Here is a 24,419-nt window from a genome sequence, read left to right as displayed (position 1 = left end):
AAATTTAAAGATAGGGATATCAATCTATAACATCCATAATTTAAAAAACACAAAACGTTTTTCATATATTTCATAGCAAATTTGTTTTTACTCTATATTATATTACATAATACAAATATTACAAATTTAATAAATCCAATAGTACAGCATAATGTATCTATTACTTCCGAAATACAAATTAAAATCAAATAGATAAACATCTATAAATACCGAAGATAAATGTCAATAGGGTGGCAAATAATGAAGCGTCACTTTTTTGCAAATAAAAAAAAAAAAATTCGAAAATTAAATATTTATAGTTTATAATATTTATATTTATAGAATCAAATAACAAGGTATACTTATTTTTGATTGATGAAAGTAGTATATTATAATTTTGAATTTTTATTCAAATGAAACATTTAATAGTACAAAAAATAACGTATCATAAAATATTATATTATAAAAAAAAAATAAGATAATATACTAGATACATTTCAAATAGCATAATTTTATAAAATTTTAATTTTTGAATATAGAAGACCAAAATTGTAATAATAAAATAAACGCTGATCTATCATACTAGCTGCATATATATTTAAGAAGCATTGGCATAACAATATTCATTGAACATATTTTTGGATATTAAATGTTACAAAAGTTTTCAGGTATCCAATATAGCCATATCTGAAATAAGAACTTTATGACTTTATAATTTTATTTCCATTTTTATTCCTTTATTCCTGTTATAATTAGTAAGCAGAATATTATTCACGATTATTATTTTATTCATTATAAATTTCTAGTAAAACAAAAGTTCTTATTTATATTATTACTATTTTTTTTTTTTTATTCTAACTATTTTTTTCAATTAATTCAGTTTATATGCAACACCGTATGCTATTTATTATTTAAAGTCTAAAATATAAATTTTAGTTTCAAAATGGTATTAATTTGAGTTATCATTTAGTTATCACTTAGAAAAATATCGAGTTACAAAACTAAATGCCAAAACTGTTAAGAAATTTAAACTTCATCCTAAAGACCTTAATTAATTTATCAAAAATAAATCAAGTCCTTTTTATATGCGTATAGCCCAACTCAATATTATTTAAAAGCAAATAAAAATCTAACACGCCTTGACCTTCAGTCAGAAAGTTAATCGGAGCCAACATCCAAAAACTTATTAAGTGTTATTTGTCACAATATATGGTATCATGTCTACAAATATTTATTTTACAATCAACGTGCCAAGTAACATTAAATGTTATTTTGAAATGTGTCAATAATTGTCACTATAACAATCATGTATTAACAATCATTATCACTATAATAATCATCAGTTTTTTTTTCTTAAATTTAAGTGCTTTCTTTTATGAAACATTTAAATAGAAATATTATTAGGGGACATGTCCCGTTTCCGCCAAAAATCCGGTTCCCTGACTTACGCATAGTTCTATTTCGTCAGAAACGAAAAGGGTATGATTCTCGTTTCCGCCAAAATTTATTTTTGTGAAAAGACATTTGAGAAACATGTACAATTGTTACATATTGTTTCATTATAAATTTTAATACAAGTAGATAATAATAATACATAACTCGAATATGGGCACAATTATATTAAAGTTTTTAAAATATTGCATAATTTCATATTATAATATGTTTATTCTATTTATCTATTTATAAAGTATAAAACAAGTATAGGTCAAATATTGTCTCGATAGTTTTGAAAAAACACATCATTATTTTTAAATATTTAAAAATGTCTCAAAAAATATAAATTACAATACAAGTATAGGTCAGGTTTTAAAAACTCTTATAATTAAAAGAAACAGTTTTGACAAAAGTGTACTTATTCATTTCATTGGAATTTTTTTTATATTATTTTGAGCATTGTTAATTTTGATATAAGTATCTGTCTGTATTGTATCTTAAAGTATTTGTAAAAATGAAAAAATATATGGGTGTGTCTTGTAAAATGTTTGATTGAAATTAGAATGAAAAGATTCACAATTGTTGGTTATTCTGTGTAATATCGCATTCGTATGTGAAGCCCACATAGTTAGCGGAAATTTCGAATTTTCATCAATATTGTTTTCTAAGATATAATTTTAGATAATATCTAAGATATATTATAAATAAACTATAATACAATGTATCGAACAGTGTACCCTTTATTATCCATTATTATCGACGATTATCAACAATTATAGAAGATTATCAGTGTATACATTATAAATGTCTCTTACACATACCATAACATATATTCAATATTGCTTAAAAATTAAAACCAAAGTTTTGCAAACTTTTTTGGCGGAAACCGGATCGTACCTTTTTCGTGTTTAGCGGAAACGGTCAATATTATTTTGGCGGAAACGGGTAACTCCCTTATTAGATATTTAATATTTAATAAAAAGTTGGTTTGGGAAATAATTATACAAATTGTTGTTTACATTAGAAATCCTGAACTAAGGATGAAAGAGATGAGAGATAGTAAGACAGGAAGAAATCGAAAAATATTCAACAGTTTAATAAACCATAAAGAAAGAAAGTACTGTATATTAAGCAATGTATATTTACATTGATAGAATTATCAGTAAAAAGTTATTTATTCGTTTTTATTATTATTTCACTTATTTACTATGTATGTATTTGTATATGTACCGTGACTTCAATACGCACCGATTATAGTACGTTCCAAACATACCTAAACGCCATATTCCCTGTAAATAATATCCATTTTTCCTTTTCATATTATTATTAGTTTTTTCACGATTACATAAGAATAAAAGATTTTCATTGCCAACATTTATTTTAATGAGTCTAAAGTTTCCTTATGCTACAGAGAATACAGAATTTACAATGTGGATTATCTGTCCGTCACCGCGACCTCTAGTTGCCATAGAATACCATTATGTATTTTATAAAATATTATCAAAGCATATATTTTTCTTATACACTCCAAAATATAATATCATCGCCTTTTGTACATTTTTTATCTGCATTAAATCACTAAAATCATTAACTATTATTATTTAGGCTATCAATATTATAATCATAAACAATACTGTATAAAACAGTACAAGAATTTAATATTTATCCCTTTTTTTTTATTATAAATCTATAAAAATTCAACACTAATATAAAGAAAAATAAAAAATCAATAATAATTAAACTAACAAGTGAATATTTTTTATTAAATACAAATAAAAATAAAAATATTAAATAAGTATGTGTTGTATTTTTAATTGTTTTTTAATTTTTATTGTTATATTTTTACAGTATTTTATATTATTCTATTGACGTATGTTTTATATAGATAATTCTAGGTTTGAAAATATAACTTCTAAATAAAACCATATCTAATATATTTTAGGTTATTTTTTATTTCATAAAATATAAATAGGTCCAAATTCACTAAGCGTTATAATCGACATTTCAAGTGTTGTCTATGACAATATTAGTGAAATGTATGTATAGGTATAGGATATAATAGGATGTATACTATGATATGTATTATGATTTTTTATTACAAGATTGTGTTCATAGCCTAACACAAGACTTATTTATGAAGGTTATGTTTCAATATTTATAAACTAAACTGCCTTAAAAATATTTTAATTTCAATTCTGTATGATCATCTCATCAGATATATTGATGTCATAATATTAACTTTAATATACTTGTGGTCTTTAAATATTTAAATGTATATATATATATACCATATGCCACTTTTTATAGCAGTACTAAATTATATAGGTACTCAGATAATAAATGATACTCAATGTATAACATTAATTACTTATTAAAAAATAAAACAGTATATCTAAAATACTTTGCACAGTATCTGTGAGTATCACTCTTTGATTTTAAATACATCAAATTTGCCTTTGATGCTCAAATTAAAAAATTAAAAAAAGTTGTGGCCTTCCTGATGCATAAAATATATGTAACCTTTGTCATTAATTATTTAAACTTTTTACTGAACCAATTTTTATTATTTAAATTCGATGAACAAAAATCCTTTAATTTGTGGAAATGAGAAAAAGAACTATTTCATTTATATTTGTTTGGAATTTAAACTGAAATTACTTCATTTGAGTACTAAATTAATATGAACGCAAGCTAATTTATATTTGAAAATAACTTTCTAAACACTGGAAGTCACAATTAAAGTATTTTATTGTACTTATAATATAAATATATGTAGATAATATATAATAATAAAATCTATGTGGAAAGTAATATGAATATTATCGATTTTATGTGGTCTCTCTAAGTACCCGTCTTACTGAATATTAATAGTTAGCAAATGTTTTGTACTTGCAAAGTATTTTTATAATACATTTTTACAGCAATTAATTTCCAATTTTATAACATAAAATTATAAGAACTATAGTTAATATTTTATGTAACAAATACATTAAAAATAAAAATAAATATATTATAAATATGAAATGGTTACTCTAAAATTTTATTTTTTTCTGTAATAAAAGCAAAATATAAAGAATTTTTATACCAAAAACTCCACGAACCAATTTGATTATGTCAAAGCAGATACTTAATTTTACTAAATATCACATAAATCTATTGATTTTTCCAAAATAATATAAACTTCTTTTGAATTAAATTAATAAACAAAATAAAATGTTATGTTTAATTAAACTTATATTAACAAATAGCAAATCGGAAAGAAAATGTACGTACTAAAGAAAATCACAATACGAACATGTTACCTAACTTTTTTTAATAATTATATATATAGGTACTATTTTATTATAATTATTTGATGCTCTTATCGTAATCACAGACTTACTCATTACGCTGTTTTTGAGGTCAATACTTACAACAATATTGGAAAATATAAAACTCAAACCATTTTTATAAGATAATATAATAGGAACTATGAAGCTGCAATCTATGTTGACTACCATTATTTATCACATTCTATACGATTTTCAATACTATTTATTAATGTTATATAACACATTGTTTCATATAAAATAAACATGTATACATATAGTTATTCAAAATAAGAATGATTTAATGTAGAATCCTCTAAAATGAATTAATGAAAATAGTAATAACGATAAATATAAATGTTGATTTTAAACTTTTTTTCTGAAGTTCGTCATTACTTTTGTTCGAGTATTTATCAACAAATCTTTTGTTTGCTATTTCCTTTTGTCCTTTCACGCTTTGTACACACGGATAAACATACATATTCACTCGATAAAAGGGAACTTTTACGAAGATTAAGCTTTGAAAAATATGAAGAATTATTATTGGTAGTGCTGTATGAAAATAACACAATAATCATGTTTTTTGTTAACACACCAACAGTCTATTTTGGCCAACTACATATTCTCAACACAGGGAACGGGTATAAATAATATGTACGATTGCTTCATAATTAAAAAAACTAAGCGCGTTTACTTATTGAAAACACTTAATATTTTATTAAATAATGGTAAAGAAATTTGACCATAGAATAAACATAAAATTAAGAACTGAAATTCAACACAAAACGGGTTTGATTAAATCTTTATTAACAACGAATGCGTACGACAAATTTTGTTTGTTTTTATGTTTACGGAAAATAAAAATGACTATTGCCTGATTGGAATCAAAGATAAGAAACCTATAAAAAGTTGTTTGGGTTTTATCCAATAGAGCAGCTTTTACGTCGGTATAAATGGGGCACAATGAACAATTGGATAAAATCCAAAGAAGTTTATTAACGGCATCAGTAAGTGCAAAGTACACAGCAATTTAACAAGTTGGACTAAAGAAGAAATAAAATTATCTGCATTTGTAAGTACACCATTCAGTATTTGTTTACTGTTTTAAATTTCCAATAAACACTCATAAACTAATTTTTTAATCTTTAGATCTATCTACTCGTATCTTTAGAATTATTGTTAAGCCACCAACACTTAATACTCGAAGAGTTATGATTTCATATTGAAAATACAAATAATAGTTTTTATTCTAGAATTACCCTAATATTAAATGTTTAAGCATAAGTATGATAGTATATTAAATATTTAATATATTTTCAACATTAAAAATAATTATATTTTATTGTTAGTATTAAACAATTTTATATGAGGAGTTAAATTTGGCCGAAAACAATTCATGAATAAATCATGGTAGGTCACGAAAAAAATATATTTTCTATAGATATGAATATTGATATAATATTTTAAGTTTTATCAATACTTTCTTTGCAAAAAAAATAAGTTTATATCATTCATACAAATCTATAGTTATTATTTCCACTTAAAACGGAATTTTGTATATATAAACATACTTAACGATGCTTTATTTATATCTATAAAACATTCATAGGAATAATTAAACTTAATGATCCCAGTTAAATTACTTTTTTACCTATAAAGACAATTATTTTAAAATAAAAATGTCTCTTTATGAGTAGATACTCTTAAAACTCACGTAAAAATTCGAATGACAATTTTCCAAATAATTTAAAGCAAAAAAATTTGATAATACCGTTTAAAAGCCGGTATATCTAATAAAATATGATACAATGAAATTATATAGATCAACGAAAAAAAAATAAATAATAATTAAAATTGTTTAAAAATAAGGTAATACTATTTATGTATAATACATTTCATTAATATTACCTATATGAAATTTATGAAAATATTCACAGTGAAAAGTCAAATTAATAATGCTAATTCTTAACCAATATATGTTTATTTTTAGTGATTAATCATTGTACGAATACAAAATAAACTTCTTCACCTAATTCCCCAAAAAAAAAATTATAACTAAATTACTTATATCAATTATATGCAAAATATTTACTAAAACAAATAATAACTTAGAAAACATAAGTGTCCAAAACATATTAGTACACTTGAAGAAGTTTAAATTTAAAACACTATCAACAACACAGTACTTAAGTGAAAACAAAATTTTTACATTTCGTACTATATTTCAGCGAAAAAATTTACAAACAAGAAGCAAATTAATAAAAATAAAAACTATTTTACCATGACCAATTTTTCAACTGAAATCTTACTTTTAACACAATTCATATTTATTTATAAAAATAAACACATTTGTACTTAAGAATAAAATTATAATCAAAACAAACACTCATACGTAATTACAAAGTCATATAAACAAAATTTTGAAGTTTGAAAATGGCATACAATAATTCAGAACTATTTACAAATTTGATAATATAAAAATACAATGATACTATATACTACACAGAATCAAATTACGTTTTAAACACTACATAATAATCAATGGGATAGTATACAGCATTACAGGTAGTTAGGACCTCTTTAGAGGTGGATAGGTAGTTTTTTTGTTACAAGGAAATACTTTAATGGGGCCACTAAAATGAAAAAAAAAATTTACTTTTAAAAAATGTATTATATTTACTCACCCTAATTTAATTTCAATAATTTTTTTAATTATTTATTAAATAATAACATTTCTTGAAAAATATATAATTAGAATAAAATATCAGTTACTATACAATATCTCTTTTGAAACGTCAAATAAATTTTTCAACAGTCAATATACTGAGTAGATATTTTTAAAGCATAGTATAAATAATTATAATATATTAGGGTTTAATACGTTAAAAAAAGTGTTACATTTATTCAAAGTTAAATTGATAATAGCAAAATAAAAACGTTCAAATGTATTTATGCCATTTGAAGTAACTGCATTGTTTTATACAGATAAAAGTTGATATCGCAAAACGTTTGAAAACAAACCAATAACCTAGTTTTAGAGAAACAGTACACGTCAACATCATCGTAAACAATATGAAATGTTTTAACAGTATAGATAATGCTGACAAGTATTGTGCTTAATAATATTGTTTGACGTTTTCACTCGTCAAACGCGCATTTTATGAAACTTCACTTAAAATGACAAGTCAAGTGATTTAGAAGAAAACTTGTTCGAATGCCATTATGAAAGCTTCAACATCCCAATAATCGAAATCCATATAGTGGTTGGTTTGTATTAATTTACATTTTAATCGTTAAGGGAAAGGATAAAATAAAATTACAATTACGAATGGTCATACATTTTAAAACATAAAATGTATTTTGAAAACAAAAAATTCTCAAGAAAAAAGAGGATAATTAATAATACTTTAAGTACTTATCTATAGTATAATATTTAAAATAGAATGTATCAATTATAACACTCCAAAACCGCAAATTAATTGTTATTATATAAAAAAATATAAATACAAAGCAATTAATATAAAAATGTATGTAAAATTATCGAAATTTACCAAAACTTCTTCACCAAAATGATTAAAAATATTAAACAGAATTAGACATACTTTCTAGAGTATTTGATTGAAAAATTTAAAACCAAAGATTTGTAATTTTTTATTTTCATAAGAGTTCACTTAACTCTAATACTCATATGAATAAATACAGAACGTATAATATAAAAACATATGAAATTTATTAAAAAATGATTGTACTTTATTATAAATTTAAGTCTACATATTATTATAATAATAATCTCGCAACTAATCTTAAACTACAAAATAATGTTAAGTATTTTTATAAAAATATCCTTAACAAAAGTTACAGATAAAATTAGTAGAAATAAGTGCATGATTTCAAAGCTAACGAGTAAGTATGATGCTGTCTTTTTAAGTTCTAGCCATATTTAAGATAATATGTTCAAGATAAATTATGAAAATAATGTAATAACTAAAATTATATAATCTTCGATTTTCCATACAGATGTATAGAATATTATATCAGTCAAAAATATAAATAAATATTAAATAAGGTACACTTTAATTGTAATTAACACATATATGACATGGACCTACTGGAAAAATCTAATTCAAATAACCTTTAATTGATGTATACAAATTAGCGTAATATTTTTAAGTTTATTAAATAAAAAATGTAAACACAAGAATTTACGACATAGATAAAATAATCTTAACTTGCAAAAAAATTAATTTGCGAATAATTTTGTAAGTACACATAGAATAATGTGAAATATCAATATTGACAATTAATACTCAAATTATAATGCATCGAAATAATATTGATAATTGGGCAGATATAATAGGTAGAATTATAAATTTTTCATTATAATATTATTGATCAATCGTTTAACAATAGATATATGTATTGACACGTTTTTTTTGTAAACCATATTTATAAATATTTGTTTATATAATGTATTTTTTGTAATCAATCTTTTTTAATCAGAAGTTTCATACATTTACCTAAATAAACAGTGTTATATAAAAATGTTCGAAACATACAGAAAATATTCATAAAACTGAGTGAAGAGTATTTAACTTCGTATAACCGTTTATAATACTTAAATTTTTAACACATGACGAGTCAATACATTTTTTTACAATCAAAAATAAAAGAAAAGAAATCTTGCATTAATATTGAAAAATTAAAATGAATCAATATGACTGAAATATCTTACAAAATGTATTAAATTAATTAAATTAAAATACATTTTTTATAAATTCTATTAATTTAGTTGTACGTATTTTAATTAAATGTACCAAATACTTATAAAGTATATGAAAAACAAAGATGAACAGTAATTAAATTACTTAGAAAATTTGAAATTTGAATTAAATTATTTTAAAATGCAATTTTTTATTGATTACACAATTTTTAATGACGTTTATGTTTTTTTTTTTAAATCATAACATTCGAGAGTGAATTATATTTTTGTTTATTTAAATTTTCTTGACATTTTGCTTTATCACTTGCGTTTAATATGATAGTAATATATAACTTAGTATATAAGCATATAGGTAACATCAGTTTTTAAATGTTTCCTAAAAATAAATTATATATTACACATTTGTATATGGCCAGTGACACCGTATCTATTTCATATGTTATTATAAAAAAATAAAATCTGAGTACAACTGCAATAAATGCTGAGTAAGTTAAGTTATTGAGTTATAACTGCAATTTTGAAACAGCCTTATATCCAAAATTTAAATTGCTGTAATTTGTACATCCTTATACTAGTTTATCCCTGATAATTACGGAATTATCTACCTAAATTAGGTATTGCATCTTTAGGAGTTTGTCTTTTACTCAAAAAATTTGACTATAAAGATAATACTTGCAAATAATATATATATATATGTATGCTACAATTTTTACTTATTTTAGTTTTAAAATTAAAAAATTATACTTGCCTCATACATTATAAAAAAATAATATTAATTTACTAAATTTATAATTTAAAAATGTTATACATTATTGGTGCTAAAAACAAATTCGTTCCAAACAATTATTATAAGGATCATAATTTTCAAATACAATTTTAGCAAAATATAATCATGAAAATAATACAAAAAATACAATTGTATTAATGAGTTTTTGAAATTTGAAGTTGGATAAGACATATATGAGACTTTGGATTTAAAATATGAATTTTTTTTTCGATTAATACTTATTCTAGGAATAAAATTCAATATCTATATTTTTAAATTGCTTAAATCGAACACTTAATGTCAAATCATACATAATTCAGTAATATAATTCATATCACTTAATTTCCTATATATCTTTGATAAATGTACGAACAATAGAAATATATAGAAGAAATGTAAGGGATCATAGGTCTATGTAATAAAAATCGTTACATTATTTTTAGGCACTGACTTTATATTCAAACCACCATACTCAACCGTTTTTCAAATACGATTATTTATCATTGCTTTTAAATAAATGAATAAAAAGTTCACGAAAAATACGTATATTCAATCAACTTTATTTTCATAATTTTTCTTGTATTATACGTATATTTTACTATGTTAAAAACTTATATAATGAATAATATAATTTACTTGTGATTCAATTATCAAGCTTGTAATTAATAATAAAGTATTTTAATACATAAAACTTACTCGTCCGATATACAAAATATTCGGGTGTGTATATTAAAATTCTAACTTATGATTTCACATATTTAAATTAAAAATTAATGATATAATTGACGGGTCAATGCAATGAAGATGATAAACGACTATAAATAAATAAATAAATAAATAGTTGAATACGGTTTATGAAAATTAGGTAAAGTATGCTTATTATTTTAGAAACAAAACATTTCGCGGATGATTTCATTAAAATTATGATTAAAATACGGAGAAATACGGAAATAGTTACGATAAGTTGTGGTTGGCAACAATTTATAGAGAACTCGTATACGCCGCAACATTTTCAAGTTGGACATAAATGTATACGTTTATATATAATAAACACACCGTTTTACGTTTTTTGTGCTGTTTAAAATGCGTTTGTTTGCACATATACACGCGACCGAGTCTTTTATGCTTATAGGAGAAAGAATAAAACACAATATAGTAGTGTTAATACCGTATAAAATAGAAGAGGTAGATATAAATAGATAGGTATCCTATATAATATTGTATAATGTTATACATGTGAGCATTTCTCGATAAATTATAACTATATGTACAGCGTACAGCTCCGACCAACTACGCTATAGACGGTTAATATACGGTTTCTCTCAACCCTCCAAATATCCCATAAAAACGCACGATTGTTTCACATCACATACATAATAATATAATATTATGTTATTCCGTTGAGCATTATGCTATATATACAATATATTCGCACATATGCGGCGACGTCATTGCCGCAACCACCAACGCAAAGATATTATTATTATATACACTGGGACTGAAGAGAACGTCTCTCGACAACTGTAAGAGGAGAAAATAAAAAAATAAAAGCAGAAAAAGGTAAAAATGTAGCAGTTATCTTAAATCGCCCGTCGGCAGCTTTTATAGAACGAAAAGAAAAACTGAGAGAAACGTATTTTTCAAAAACTGTTTTTGTCTAATTAAATCAGACGGATCGGTCCCTAAATAGTTGAAATAAAGGCGAGGGAGATGAAAAAGATCAGACAAATCGATCGAACTGAAATCGGAGGAAAAGAGAATACATTTGCTCAGCACAAAGCTTTTACCTATAGTATACCTCCCTCGCCAACCACTAAAACCGGCCCACCACTCTCAACACGGTACATATATATGGATTATCATAACTATCGAGAAAATAACACATACATTTATAACTTGCATAATATTAATTATGTAAATACACTACAGTGCCTCCATAATATATTTGTTGCTTTTAGCGCACTGATATATGGTATCAATATATATATATCAAGTATACATGAAATTATATAATATACACATAAAACGCATCCCCGAACATATTAAGGGTGAATAATATATAGCCATGTATGTTTTTCTATTAAACCATAAGACGTGTATTGTATACAACAGCGGTTCCCAAACTATGCTCCGCGGAGCCCCTAGGGTTCCACAATCGTTTTTTAAGGGTTCCGTTCATTTTATAATAAAAAATTTAATAATATAATAGTTATTAATCCTTATTTAAAACATCGAACGTATATATTTTAAGAAAACTCAGTTAAAGCAGATATAAATTCACTGATGAAATACATACAATATTAAAATTCCGACAAAAAAATATGGTTGTTTAATTTTAGATAATACGCATTCCTGTTCCAGATATTATGTATTTAAATGTGATATTAAATATATATTATAAAAGTTTGAGTTTCCTCTTTTATACAAGGTCGTAATAGCACCATTTAAATATTGGTCACTGCAGAATCGTTTCAGCACTAAAAGCACTGTACCTTGGTATTAGGGCCTACGATAGCGTTTATTCGGGCCTGCTTATTTACATAACATGTGTAATATGCTTCATAGAACACAGGCAAATAAAACTTAATATTTAATATTTCTTGGAGCCCATGAGAAAAAATACTACTTAAAAAAAGGCTAGGTGGCTGGAAAAGTTTGGGAATCGCTGGTGCATAAGAAGGTATCTAATATAACATAGTACTCTTGTCGTCGTGTGTTGACGTTGTGGTGCAATTAACCGATGCATTTAACATTTTGCCCGTTAACGTGAGCACGCATCAATTGATGTCCGATCCTGACTTCAACCTCGACCTCATCAAAACGTCACTATTCATGTATATTACTGTATTCTTATATATTTATACATGTACGCATACGCGTGGACATAGTTTTTACGACAAAGACAACAACTAGTCACTCGCTCACTCCTACATACATTTATAATATAATAAGTCATTGCTACCATCCTATATGCGTATACCATTTATAATTAATGATAATAATTATAATAAAATAAAAATATGAAAAATAAAAGCAATACCTTTCCGTATCTGTCTAACGCTAACACAATATCGTATAATTTATATTTTAAGAGTATAAGTCAATCTAATAATGTACTAAAAATTTTAAACACTGATTTTATATTTTTCTTACAACTAAACTTACAACGAATTTTTTACATTTTTTATTTTATCTAATTAAACTACGTTAGAATCAATTTACAATATTTTATCAAAATTCTTATTGCATTAATATATCGATCCGTGGAGGAAATATAAATTATTTAAATTTCTAAATTGGGCATATGATAGACAGAGACAAACATTTACAGTTTCTGATAACCTTAAATAGCCATTGTAATTATTATTGTTATTGTTTTTATAGGTAAATAATAAGTGATTCAAAAAATATTTAGGTGTCAGGGAACAATGTCGAACGTAAAATATTGAATAACGTAGTTCCATTGTGAATGATATTACAACAGAATATTACTATTATACTTCATAAAAGTACAACTAAACAATAAAAAAAATGTTCCATTTTTTTTTACATTAAAAGCTTACAAATCGTACTCCTCGGAATACATAGCCCGTCGAGAAAATAGATTAATTTAGACGATACGTCATGATTTTGCAATTCAAATGTCATTTCCGTTTTATAATCCCTCCTAAAATACAAGAAGCAAAATATAAACGAAATATCCATAAAAAATATTAATACTATCAAAAATACAGTTAAGAATTTCAAAAAAAAAATGGTACACTTTTATTATGAGTTTTATGCAAAGTAAGTAAATAAGTAACAGCATTCTAAATATACATTTTTTTTTTTATAACCATTAGAGCTCAGAAGTTCTAACAAATGCATATTTTTCTTGGTTCATCCTAGAACAGTGATTCTTATTCTTTTTTCATTCATGTCACCTTTAGCCACTAGAATTAAACACCGCGTCACCCTAACATCAAAATAATAAATAATCTTAACTGTGTATTTTAGAATAATTCTTGAAATAACAAAAACAATAAAAACAGAAGAATAATAACAGAAGAAAACAGTAGAACACCTACAATTTATTGAGATGCATTGTTCAATAAACATTGATATTATAAAATTTATACTTAAAATTAAAAAAAAAAAAAGAGAAAATTTTTTAAAGATTTTTATACTTGTTATTTATTTTATTTGTATATAATAATACTACATATCTAACGACTGTAAAATAACTAACGACCCCGGTTAAGTCGATAAAAAAATCGATAATACATCAATTTTGCGTTAATAACAATACTGCACGTATTCATTGGATCTAAATAATATAAAGATGTAAACTTAAAGGTATGCTATTTACATGACTGTTGTGGTAATAATATGATTTTATTAAAATTAATTTTTTTCTAATTTTTTTCCTTTTCCTGTGGAGATTTCGTGTCACCCCTACACTGTGTCCATGTCACCCTTGGGTGACATGTCACCCCGGTTGAGAACCACTGTCCTAGAACATCCAAAGTAAGATATAAATATGTTACTCACTACTCGGATATCATATACAAAATTTAATTTTGCTATTTTTTGCATATTTACGGGTTTTATTGTTATTTTGCTAATTTAGGGTTTATAGTGCTATTTTCGAGTATATTTTTACATAATGTAGGAAATAATCTCATTTTGTTAATAATAATTTTATTTACTTAGTTATATTTTTAAAAATATTTTAATTATTGAAAATAAATAGACCTCATCAAATATTATTTTATGTTTTCATCGACAATTTGATGTAGTTAGTGACGTCATTTGTATTCTCTTATCATATCATTGCATTAGATTATCAATCATTTTAATAATCTAGGTTAATTCCCAAGGTAAATATATAAAATAATTTAATAATAAATACATTTTTGCAATTATATTTAAGTAATTTAACATTTTTAACAGATTGTAATTCAATCAGTCCAGACTGTATCTAATGAGCCCAACAGTTTGTAAAATTACATTTTTTTCAAGTTAAATACATATTTTTTTGATTTTTCGTGCTATTTGTAGCGCATATTTTAGAGTTTTTAAGTGCATATTTAAGAGCTAAGAAGTAACATTTTTATGCTACAACTTCCGACCCCTGATAATCATTAATACCAAAAATTTAAAAAAATTATCAATTATTTCAAAGTTTATAAACTTAATAAATATAGTTATCAATTTTTTCATAACATGTACTAAATCAAATAATACTAATTGTACTAACGTAAATCAAATTGATTATCATCATATAAATAACATTCTAACCATTAATATCTTAAATAATATATAAGTAAAGCATTTATGGTTCAAAATCATATAATTTTTAATTAATAAATATTATTGTGTACTTAATTTTAATTATTTAATTATTTGTAAGTTAATCAGGTAGATTATCTAAAATCGAAGTTCATGTAGATACTAACAAAATGTATTTATTAAAAAACATGATCATTACATATTTTATTCGATAACTAAGTACTATATTTGTTATTGATATGAACTATAGTACAAACATGTATTTATTAATATTAAATAATATATTTATAAAATAAGCTGTTAAATCAAAACACTAAAACTAACTCTAATGTCAATGCGTGGTTTCACAACGGCATATTAATGTAGCTCTGGAAAATAAGATAATTAACTAATTTAGAACTAATTTTATTGCATACATCAAAACCTCAATAAAAACAGTATTCTTATATTATATTATATTATATTATATTATGTATTTTTTCATCACTCGTCAACTTACATGATTCATAACATGGATTCTCAACCTTTTGAAGTCAATACCTTCTAAGTTCATACTATTGTCACATTTCCCTCACCATTACAAAATTGAAGTAAATAATAATTATTGCGATAATGAATAAATAATCAAAATGTCATTAAATTGTAATGAATTTATTTGTAAAGAAAAAAACATTATTCAAATTTCAAATTTTTAAAACTAAGTGTATATGTAATATAATAACGTTAATATAATATTATATATTATATGAGTATTAATTTTTTTTTAGGTATTAAATTTTCTATTTTTCTTTTTTTTTTTAATTTGCTATTGTAACATTTTCTACTAATTACTATTAAATATAAATTAATGAGAGGGTTGGCACTGTTTAGTTTCAAAACATTTTTAATGTTTGACAACACCTAGTGTGCATAAATACAAGATAACAAAAAAATTCAATAATACCCGATAAAATATAAATAATCGGAATAAAAATATTTATGTTTTATGATTTTTAAAAATGTTTACACCTCCCCTAAAAATTTTTCATACCCCAGGTTGTGAATCACTGATTTAATTGGTTTATCCTAGTTTACTAGTGAAGCAATTAATAATTTTTAAGAAAAACACATGATTTTAATTTTGAAACAATTTAGTATTATTAAAATCATAATTATCATTATTTAAAATATATCATATATGGAATATGGTCTAAAAAATGATCAGTAGCTTCCGAAATGCAAAACTTGTCATATACATTAATTATTTACAAAACATCCTTGACAAACGATTAAAATATGATAAAATTATAATTAAAATATAGTTTTAAAAAAACTAAGTAATTAGCTTATTTTTCTTTAACTAGGGTTCATACTTATCTATTTTTAAGTATATCAATTTTAAAAACTCTGTCTCAATTTTATTTTAAATTGCTAAGAGTATATATTTCATAAATTGATAATTTTTTTTTTCATTTAAAGACCTCTCCGTTCTCAAATTCGGACCAATCACTCATAAATGAAGGTATAAAGTATGCCGTATGTTGTTTTGAAAGAGAAAAGACCAAATAATTTACTTCATACATTAAAATAGTATAAGCAATAGATGAATTACTTTATCATTTAAATAAATCATTATTCACGCACCAATTATCGAAGATAATTACTCGCAATAATTTCCCTTCAAATGCCGACAATAGGAATAAACCCTATTTTTGTTCCGTACAATCCGTAGAAAATTACCATAAATTATAAACGATCAGAAACTTGGTGGGCCATGAATAACTTAATATATATATATATATATTCTATATAAATTATGCATAATTTTAAGTAAATATAAAGATTCATCGAATACATTATACGTTTTTCCAATGCGCAAGTCTAGAATGCATCTATTCATGTTCCAAACGTTTATTTTAAAATATTAAATTATAACTGACAAACATGGACTATTTAGGTTAGTTATTAAAACTAGTTACTAAATAAAACTATTCAATGACCAGCGAATTTATTGGTACAAAAAAACAAATAGTAACCTAAAATACTAAATTTTCTCATATTTTATTGTACAACAGCTATATATATATATTATAACAAAAAACATAAATTTATATACATATGAGTGGGTGTGTTAGTATATGGAATAACAACAGTAATACCAAAGAGGTCAATCGAACGGGTACAAAATTCCCTCTCGGTTTTTTTTTTTTTTTTTTTTTTTTTTTAGGGAGTGGAAAGGGTCATGTGAGATATTATTCTACTGTTATGCAGTGCAAACTAATTGCTCTCAAACATGCACATTATACTTTTACAAAGGTGTAATAAAGGAAACTAAACACACATGAAGATAACGTATTTTTCATCTTAAGTACAATTGTAACAACTAAATTTACTAATTATAACACAAGTGAATTCGTAAAAAAAATTTAATAAAATATTATTGTTATTCATTTTCATTATTGTAATTTTTAATACAATTATTAGTTTACAAAATGAACTCTATTGACCGGTATTTCATATTCGACTTAAGCTATAACTTAACCACAAGCTAAGCTTAAATTAATATATTCGAATTTCATTATACTTTTAACACTTAAGTAACACTTAACGTGCTAAAAGCTTTACTTAAACTAAACCATACCTAATGTGAAGTTTATCTGTCATTTATATTTTATTTTCTCAATTATAATCATTGTGCTGTGTGATGTTATAAATAAAAATTGTTTGAAATCTATATTTTGTAGCTATTCAAGTTCAATTAAGTTAAATTAATTAAATTGTGTTGTACTTGTATGTTTTAATTTTTAAAATGAATGAAATTATACTTTACATATCGGATTCATCACTGTCAAGAGACGATGAAGACATTGTTAACTTTATTGAACGATTGAATAGCCCAAGAAAAAAGCGAATTTATAGAAACCGATTAGATCATTTCAGTACTTGGGATGAGATTGAATTTTATAATCGGTTTCGTCTAGCATAACTTTTTGTGAATGTAATATTGACATTAACTGTGGATAAAATTCAATCTAATCTAATCTAGTATGCTAAAATTAAACAAAATTAAAAACTTATTACAAAGGAAAATGTATTTAGGTATATCTTAAAAAAACTATTTTTAATTTTTAGAAATCATGCCATTACTCCTGAGCAAACGATGTTATTAACGAAAATTAATAATTAAAATAATAAATCAATGATAATTAACCACAAAATCTATTTTGATAATATTTATTTTTGGAACATCTATGTAAAATCATGGAAGAAAATTGAAAAAGTATAGTTTTGTTAAGGGTAACACTTAAACTAATTGATATACGGAATACAAATTAAACTACACTTAAGAACTACACTTAAGTTTAGTAAAGCTATAGCTTAAGTCATATATGAAATATCGGACCTAATATATTAATAAAATATGAAAAAAAAAATTATAGACTGATAGCATTAAAGTTACGGTTGTATACTACTTATATTAAATTACAAAGGATAATTAAGTAAAAGCATATTATTATAAAAATCACAGCAATTAGTTATCTCTCAAATTAAACTAGTATTGTTAATTATGACAAGCGTACGTACGCATACCCACTAAGCACTATAAATAATATGTTAAAAATGAAAATGAATGCAAGAATCTAGTCTCCAGGTATGATTCATAAAATAATTAATCATCCACGACAAAGCGACTGACTGAATATTCAAGTCATATTGTGACAGTTTAAATGTTTTTTATTATTTTTTTTTTTAATTAAAAAATTAACAAAATGTTAACAGATGCATTTATTAATAGCGGAAACGATAATAAATATCAATGCTTCTATGTTAATAAAAATTTATAATTTCTGATTTATCAAATAACATTAAGAATAATTGTAATATTTAGGTAAATTCAATAGTCCTTTCTTAAAACATAATAAAATAAATAATATTTATTACAGTACTTATAAATTACATTTATGTTATCAAAAATCCATTATTTTTTAGTTAAAATAACAGATAAATCATTTTATGAAAAAATATTTATTTTTTTTTTTTTTAATAATATAACTATATGATCTCCAACTTCATTTAATGCGACCGTAAATTATTTTTTATAATTTTTGATTTTTAGTAGGTGTTATCATTATTTATCAAATAATTAAATAATTAAAAAGTGTTAAATTAGAGTATTATTAACTAATTAGAAATTTAATAGAACAACATTTGAAAGTAATTCAAGAAAATATTTAATTTTTTAAATTGTTTTAATGTCACATTTATAACAATGAAATGTTTTTCAGAAAATAATGAATTAACTACCTTTAATTGTATGTATTTTTCAGAAGCAATTCGTTTATCGAAAGTTTCATAATTAACAGATAAAACACTTTAATTTTGAAACTATGCATAAGGAATAAATCTCGGGATAAATATTATAAATAAAATAACGAAAAATTAAATAAAAATTAAAAATTAATAAATGGTTAATACTCATAAATTAATATATAAATAAATAAACAAATAGTTTAGTTTATATATAGAAATAAATAAATAAATAAAAACTTAACCTGGAGTATTATTATATTTGTAAAGTACGACCGGTTTTAAATTAAAAATTTATATCAAAATTGCAACTGAATATGAAAAAATATTAAAAAAGAGATGGGATTTTATTTTTTCATATTCAGTTGCAATTGTATTAACTTTGTATATACCTGATGATGAATTTTTAATTCGAAATCTGTCATACTTTAGAAATATAGTCAAGGCCGTACCAAGAAATTTTTTTCGGGAAGGGTCCAAAACATGTATATTGTAATTTTATTGAATTTAGATTTTAACTTTTGACATTTGATTAAAAATAAGACAGAAAAAGATTTAATCTTCTTTTATTAAAATTAATATCATATTTTCATATGATATTATGATATAAAATTAAAAGCAGTCAATGATTAATTGGAGCTTAAGTCATTTTTGACTGAAAATATTTATTTTGTTATTAAAAATAAATAAATATTTTAAACGTTCGTAAAATATTGAAGACATTTCGGGGGGGGGGGGGGGGGAGTCCAGATACCCTGGACCCCCTAAAGTTCTAAATTAAATTAAGTACAATAAGACTATATCTGATTTTAAAAATCGTTTGAAGTATAATTTGTATTACACCGAACAAGCAACGCCAAAGAAAGTTATACACAAAAATAGGTGATATTCACATCAAATTCATTCATGTATGTAAGACATAAAAATTGAACTAATTACATTATTAAATATACATCTAATTATAATACGGTAAACTAGTTCATGAAACGTTTATAAATGTATGCTTGGAATACAATTTAACGGCAAAAAATTATACTAGCTAGGCACTTGATCTCAATAAAAAGTACTTAGGGTCTAGGTCAAGCTTCAATGTAAATTTTTTTTTTTCATTTTGTGCAGTTGTTATATATTTATTTATTTTTCTAACAAAAAATCCTAAATTAAATTTAATGAAGAAAACCCCTCCTCGATATCGTTGTATCTTCGGAGGTATCGAAAATTAACAACATATTTAACTCTACTTTAATAATGTCCTCTGTAATAGGACAGTACACATTTTCCAATTGACAATGCGAAATATGTTTATAAAAATTCCATTGAAAAGCACAATTTCAAATGGGCATTTATTTAAGAGTTTATACCGGTAAAAAAATTGTACGAAACATTTATTTGAGTTGCGGATTCATCAACGAGAGCACAATTCTTTGTGAAAGTCAACGAATATAACTAACATGAATATACGAGATGACAATGCGGATAACAATCATATAGTTTTAATAATGCAATACACAACGATTATTGTAATGAATTATGATGATTGTTTAACCTTCACGTCGGTTTTTCGTTTCAACACGGATCGTATTATTCGAAGTATTATGAATAAACATACATTTTGAGATGAATTAATTTTCCTTTACAAGTAATTTAACGATTTTCCAAAAATTCGAGTGAACAAAAAGTTTAAAAATAGTTTTATTTTTTCCTTTGTGTTTAAAAACAATAAATTATTTAACAACACGTGGATTCAAAATGTTTAATTATTTCAAAATATAACTAAAATCAATTGAATGAACGAAAACTTACACCATCGTCCATTCATGAACATTCATAAAGTCAATAAAATAATAACCAATACTTGTATTCCCTTATCTGCCTACTTTTGCTTCTCAGAAATACACAGCATCGAAAAGCAGATGAACAGTAAGAACTACTTAAACTTATAAAAATGTGTATAAATACATACATATTAAGTACATACACGCAAAATATTCATAAACCGCGATTTAAAGTAACGATAAAAAAATAGTAAACATTCAATGTGTGAAGGTCATTTCTGAACCAATGAACATAGACATTGTAACACAGCACACATTACAATGTGAAACACGTATAAACACACAACTGGTTTAATAATTTATAGAGTAACATCGACGAGCCTTCGAATTCCAAAGATTGTAAGTAATGTAAGTTTTAATAGTTTATAATCAAGTCTTAGTTTTCAACGATATTTAAATTTAATTTAAACATTCATGAATTTATTTAATACGTAATATTAATAAAAAATGTATTACGAATAAATATAATTTACCTACCGATCAGCTATCGAGTAATTATTAACTAATAACTACAAGTACCTATATTAAGTATATTACGACGTGTAATTATATAAATATACAACGATTTTACCGGTTTATTTTTTACAACATATAGAATTCAAATAATTGATATTTCTGTTACGTACAACATCGTACTAGTTTTCCTATTTTAATTTCGTTTCTACGTTAAAATCCTATCAAAGAACCATTACACAGCTATCATCCATACCTGTGTGTATGTAAACAATTAATGTGACACAACCAACGTATGCATAAAGTACACGTACATCTACAAAATTTACAGTATGACCAATAAGTTAGACTTACGGTTTTTTTTTTGTTTCTAAATAATTTGTAAAGGGGCAATTTATTGGTGATTTATTTACCCTGATGTACACTATTTTGTAAGTGAGTTTTCAAACAAACACGTTAATATATGCACGGACGCATTAGCGCAAAAATGTTTTCTTATAAAATTTGTTGTTTCAAAAACAACATCTGAATCCTAGCCTGAACGAAAACATTTGTAAGACACAATAATCAATGTACACATTACGTTTAAATAAAATCCAAAGATTGTTATTTCATAATAACCATTATAGGTTATCGTGGGCAAAATACGGTCGAAAAATAAGTCGTCTCTAAGTGGAAATTCGTCTGTTTAGCAGTTGATAAAAAATACACGTTAATAAACACGATATGATAATTTAAATAACTCGTAGATCGAATGACTATTTAAAGCGTATCTTATTTAATTCTATTCCATAAGCCGCGCGCGAGTCTTTTGACAAAACACATAAATACAAATACAAAACATAATATTTACATGTAATGCATTATGGTTGTTTTACGCTAACGATTTTGCAATCCGCTACACGACTACTAATATTAGTAATATTATTATCTACAACGGACACGCGGGAAAAACAAATTCACATGCGCACGGAGAACGACGATCAATTCGACTATTAAGTAATCGCAATACATACGGCGAAATTACTGACACGATGATGATGATACACGGTGAATGGGAAAAAAACGAATAATCACAATGTTTACAGAGCACGTGGAATAACGTGAAATTATGGTAAAAGGGGAACACATTTTATCTGTATCATGCAAAAGATAATATATGTGTTATCGTTTCCATTCGTGTGACGAGCTACGGGAACAGTCGGCGGTAGCGGCGGGCGGCGGTCCGTTTGACTGACATCCATATGGTCGCACATGTTGAACCGTCATCGTGGCTGACGAGTGCCGCCGCCGCCGTCGTAGTAATAGTAGTAGTAGTAGTAGTAGTAGTAGTAGTAGTAGTAATAGTAATAGTAAAAGTAGTGGTAGGTAGGCCACCGCCGCCGCTTAAAATTCGGTTCGATAAGCGGGCGTGCAAGCGACTGACATCGCCGCCGGAGAGTGAAAACAGAGTCCGTTGCATAACACGAAATAGCCGCGCGATAACCTCGTCACGCGTCACTCCTTTCCATCGCACTCACTCTCGTACAAACAAATACACGCGCACACACACACGCACAAAGCGTGCACGTCTAACAACGCAAGGAAAAGCTACAGCCGTCTCGTATGGCTGTAATACCGAGAGACAACTGCCTACGAGATGATGGCAATGGTAGTAATAGTAGAAAAAGATAATAATAAACGAGCGATTGTAGAAAGGACTCACCTTGGCCACTTGGAAGTTTTCTGGACGCAACGTCTCCACGATCTCCTGGTCGGGTTTGATCTGCGGCGCCACCGAAGACCGTATGCCGTCCAGAACGCCTTTGAACGTGAACTTCTTCATTTCGCTTTTTTTTCTCGCGCGCCGTTTCACAGCAACAACGACGACGAAGAAGTCGACGACGACGAAAACAATAATGACGCACACCGCCTCGCGTTCACCACACGATCATAATAATTATGATAACAATATGATATTATGTGTTCGACGGGACACAGCGGTTCCCGGACCAGCCGTCGTCACACACTCACGGCTAACGGAAATCGTGCGCGTTCAGTTGGTCATTTTCCGGTAACCCGCGTGAAATGACGATTAGGAAAGAAGATTGAGAAGGAAATGGGAAAAAATGCACACGCGCGTCGGACGGCGACAGGCGCACGTTACGATTCGAACGGACGCGGTGGCGGGAAGAAAATCGCACAGGCAGCGACGCGTGTGCACAGCGCAACGGCGGTGCCGTGTTTACGCGTACGCGCCAATAACGGTTGATATCCGTCCGCGCGACACCACGCACGACCGGAACAGGGTTTTATCTCGTTATCTCGGCGCGGCGGCGTAAATATAACGTGTCGCGCGCGTACGATGACGGAGTACGACGACGACG

At 25.5% G+C, this 24,419-nt stretch overlaps 1 protein-coding gene across 4 annotated transcripts in view; it reads right to left on the bottom strand.

Moving 5' to 3' along the window:
• The window catches only part of LOC112680604 (syntaxin-binding protein 5), a 169,900-nt gene extending 145,481 nt beyond the window's left edge, over window positions 1–24,419 (bottom strand). For all 4 annotated transcript variants that reach the window (XM_025550757.1, XM_025550758.1, XM_025550760.1 and 1 more), the window contains exon 1: window positions 23,759–24,419. In XM_025550757.1, the coding sequence (XP_025406542.1) occupies window positions 23,759–23,878 (120 nt within the window). In that variant the 5' untranslated portion in view covers window positions 23,879–24,419. The remainder of the gene's footprint in view (window positions 1–23,758) is intronic.

This window comes from Sipha flava, unplaced genomic scaffold, assembly GCF_003268045.1.
Source record: "Sipha flava isolate LNK unplaced genomic scaffold, YSA_version1 178_pilon_pilon, whole genome shotgun sequence".
NCBI classification, from domain to species: domain Eukaryota; kingdom Metazoa; phylum Arthropoda; class Insecta; order Hemiptera; family Aphididae; genus Sipha; species Sipha flava.
This window is presented reverse-complemented; position numbering and strand designations above follow the sequence as displayed.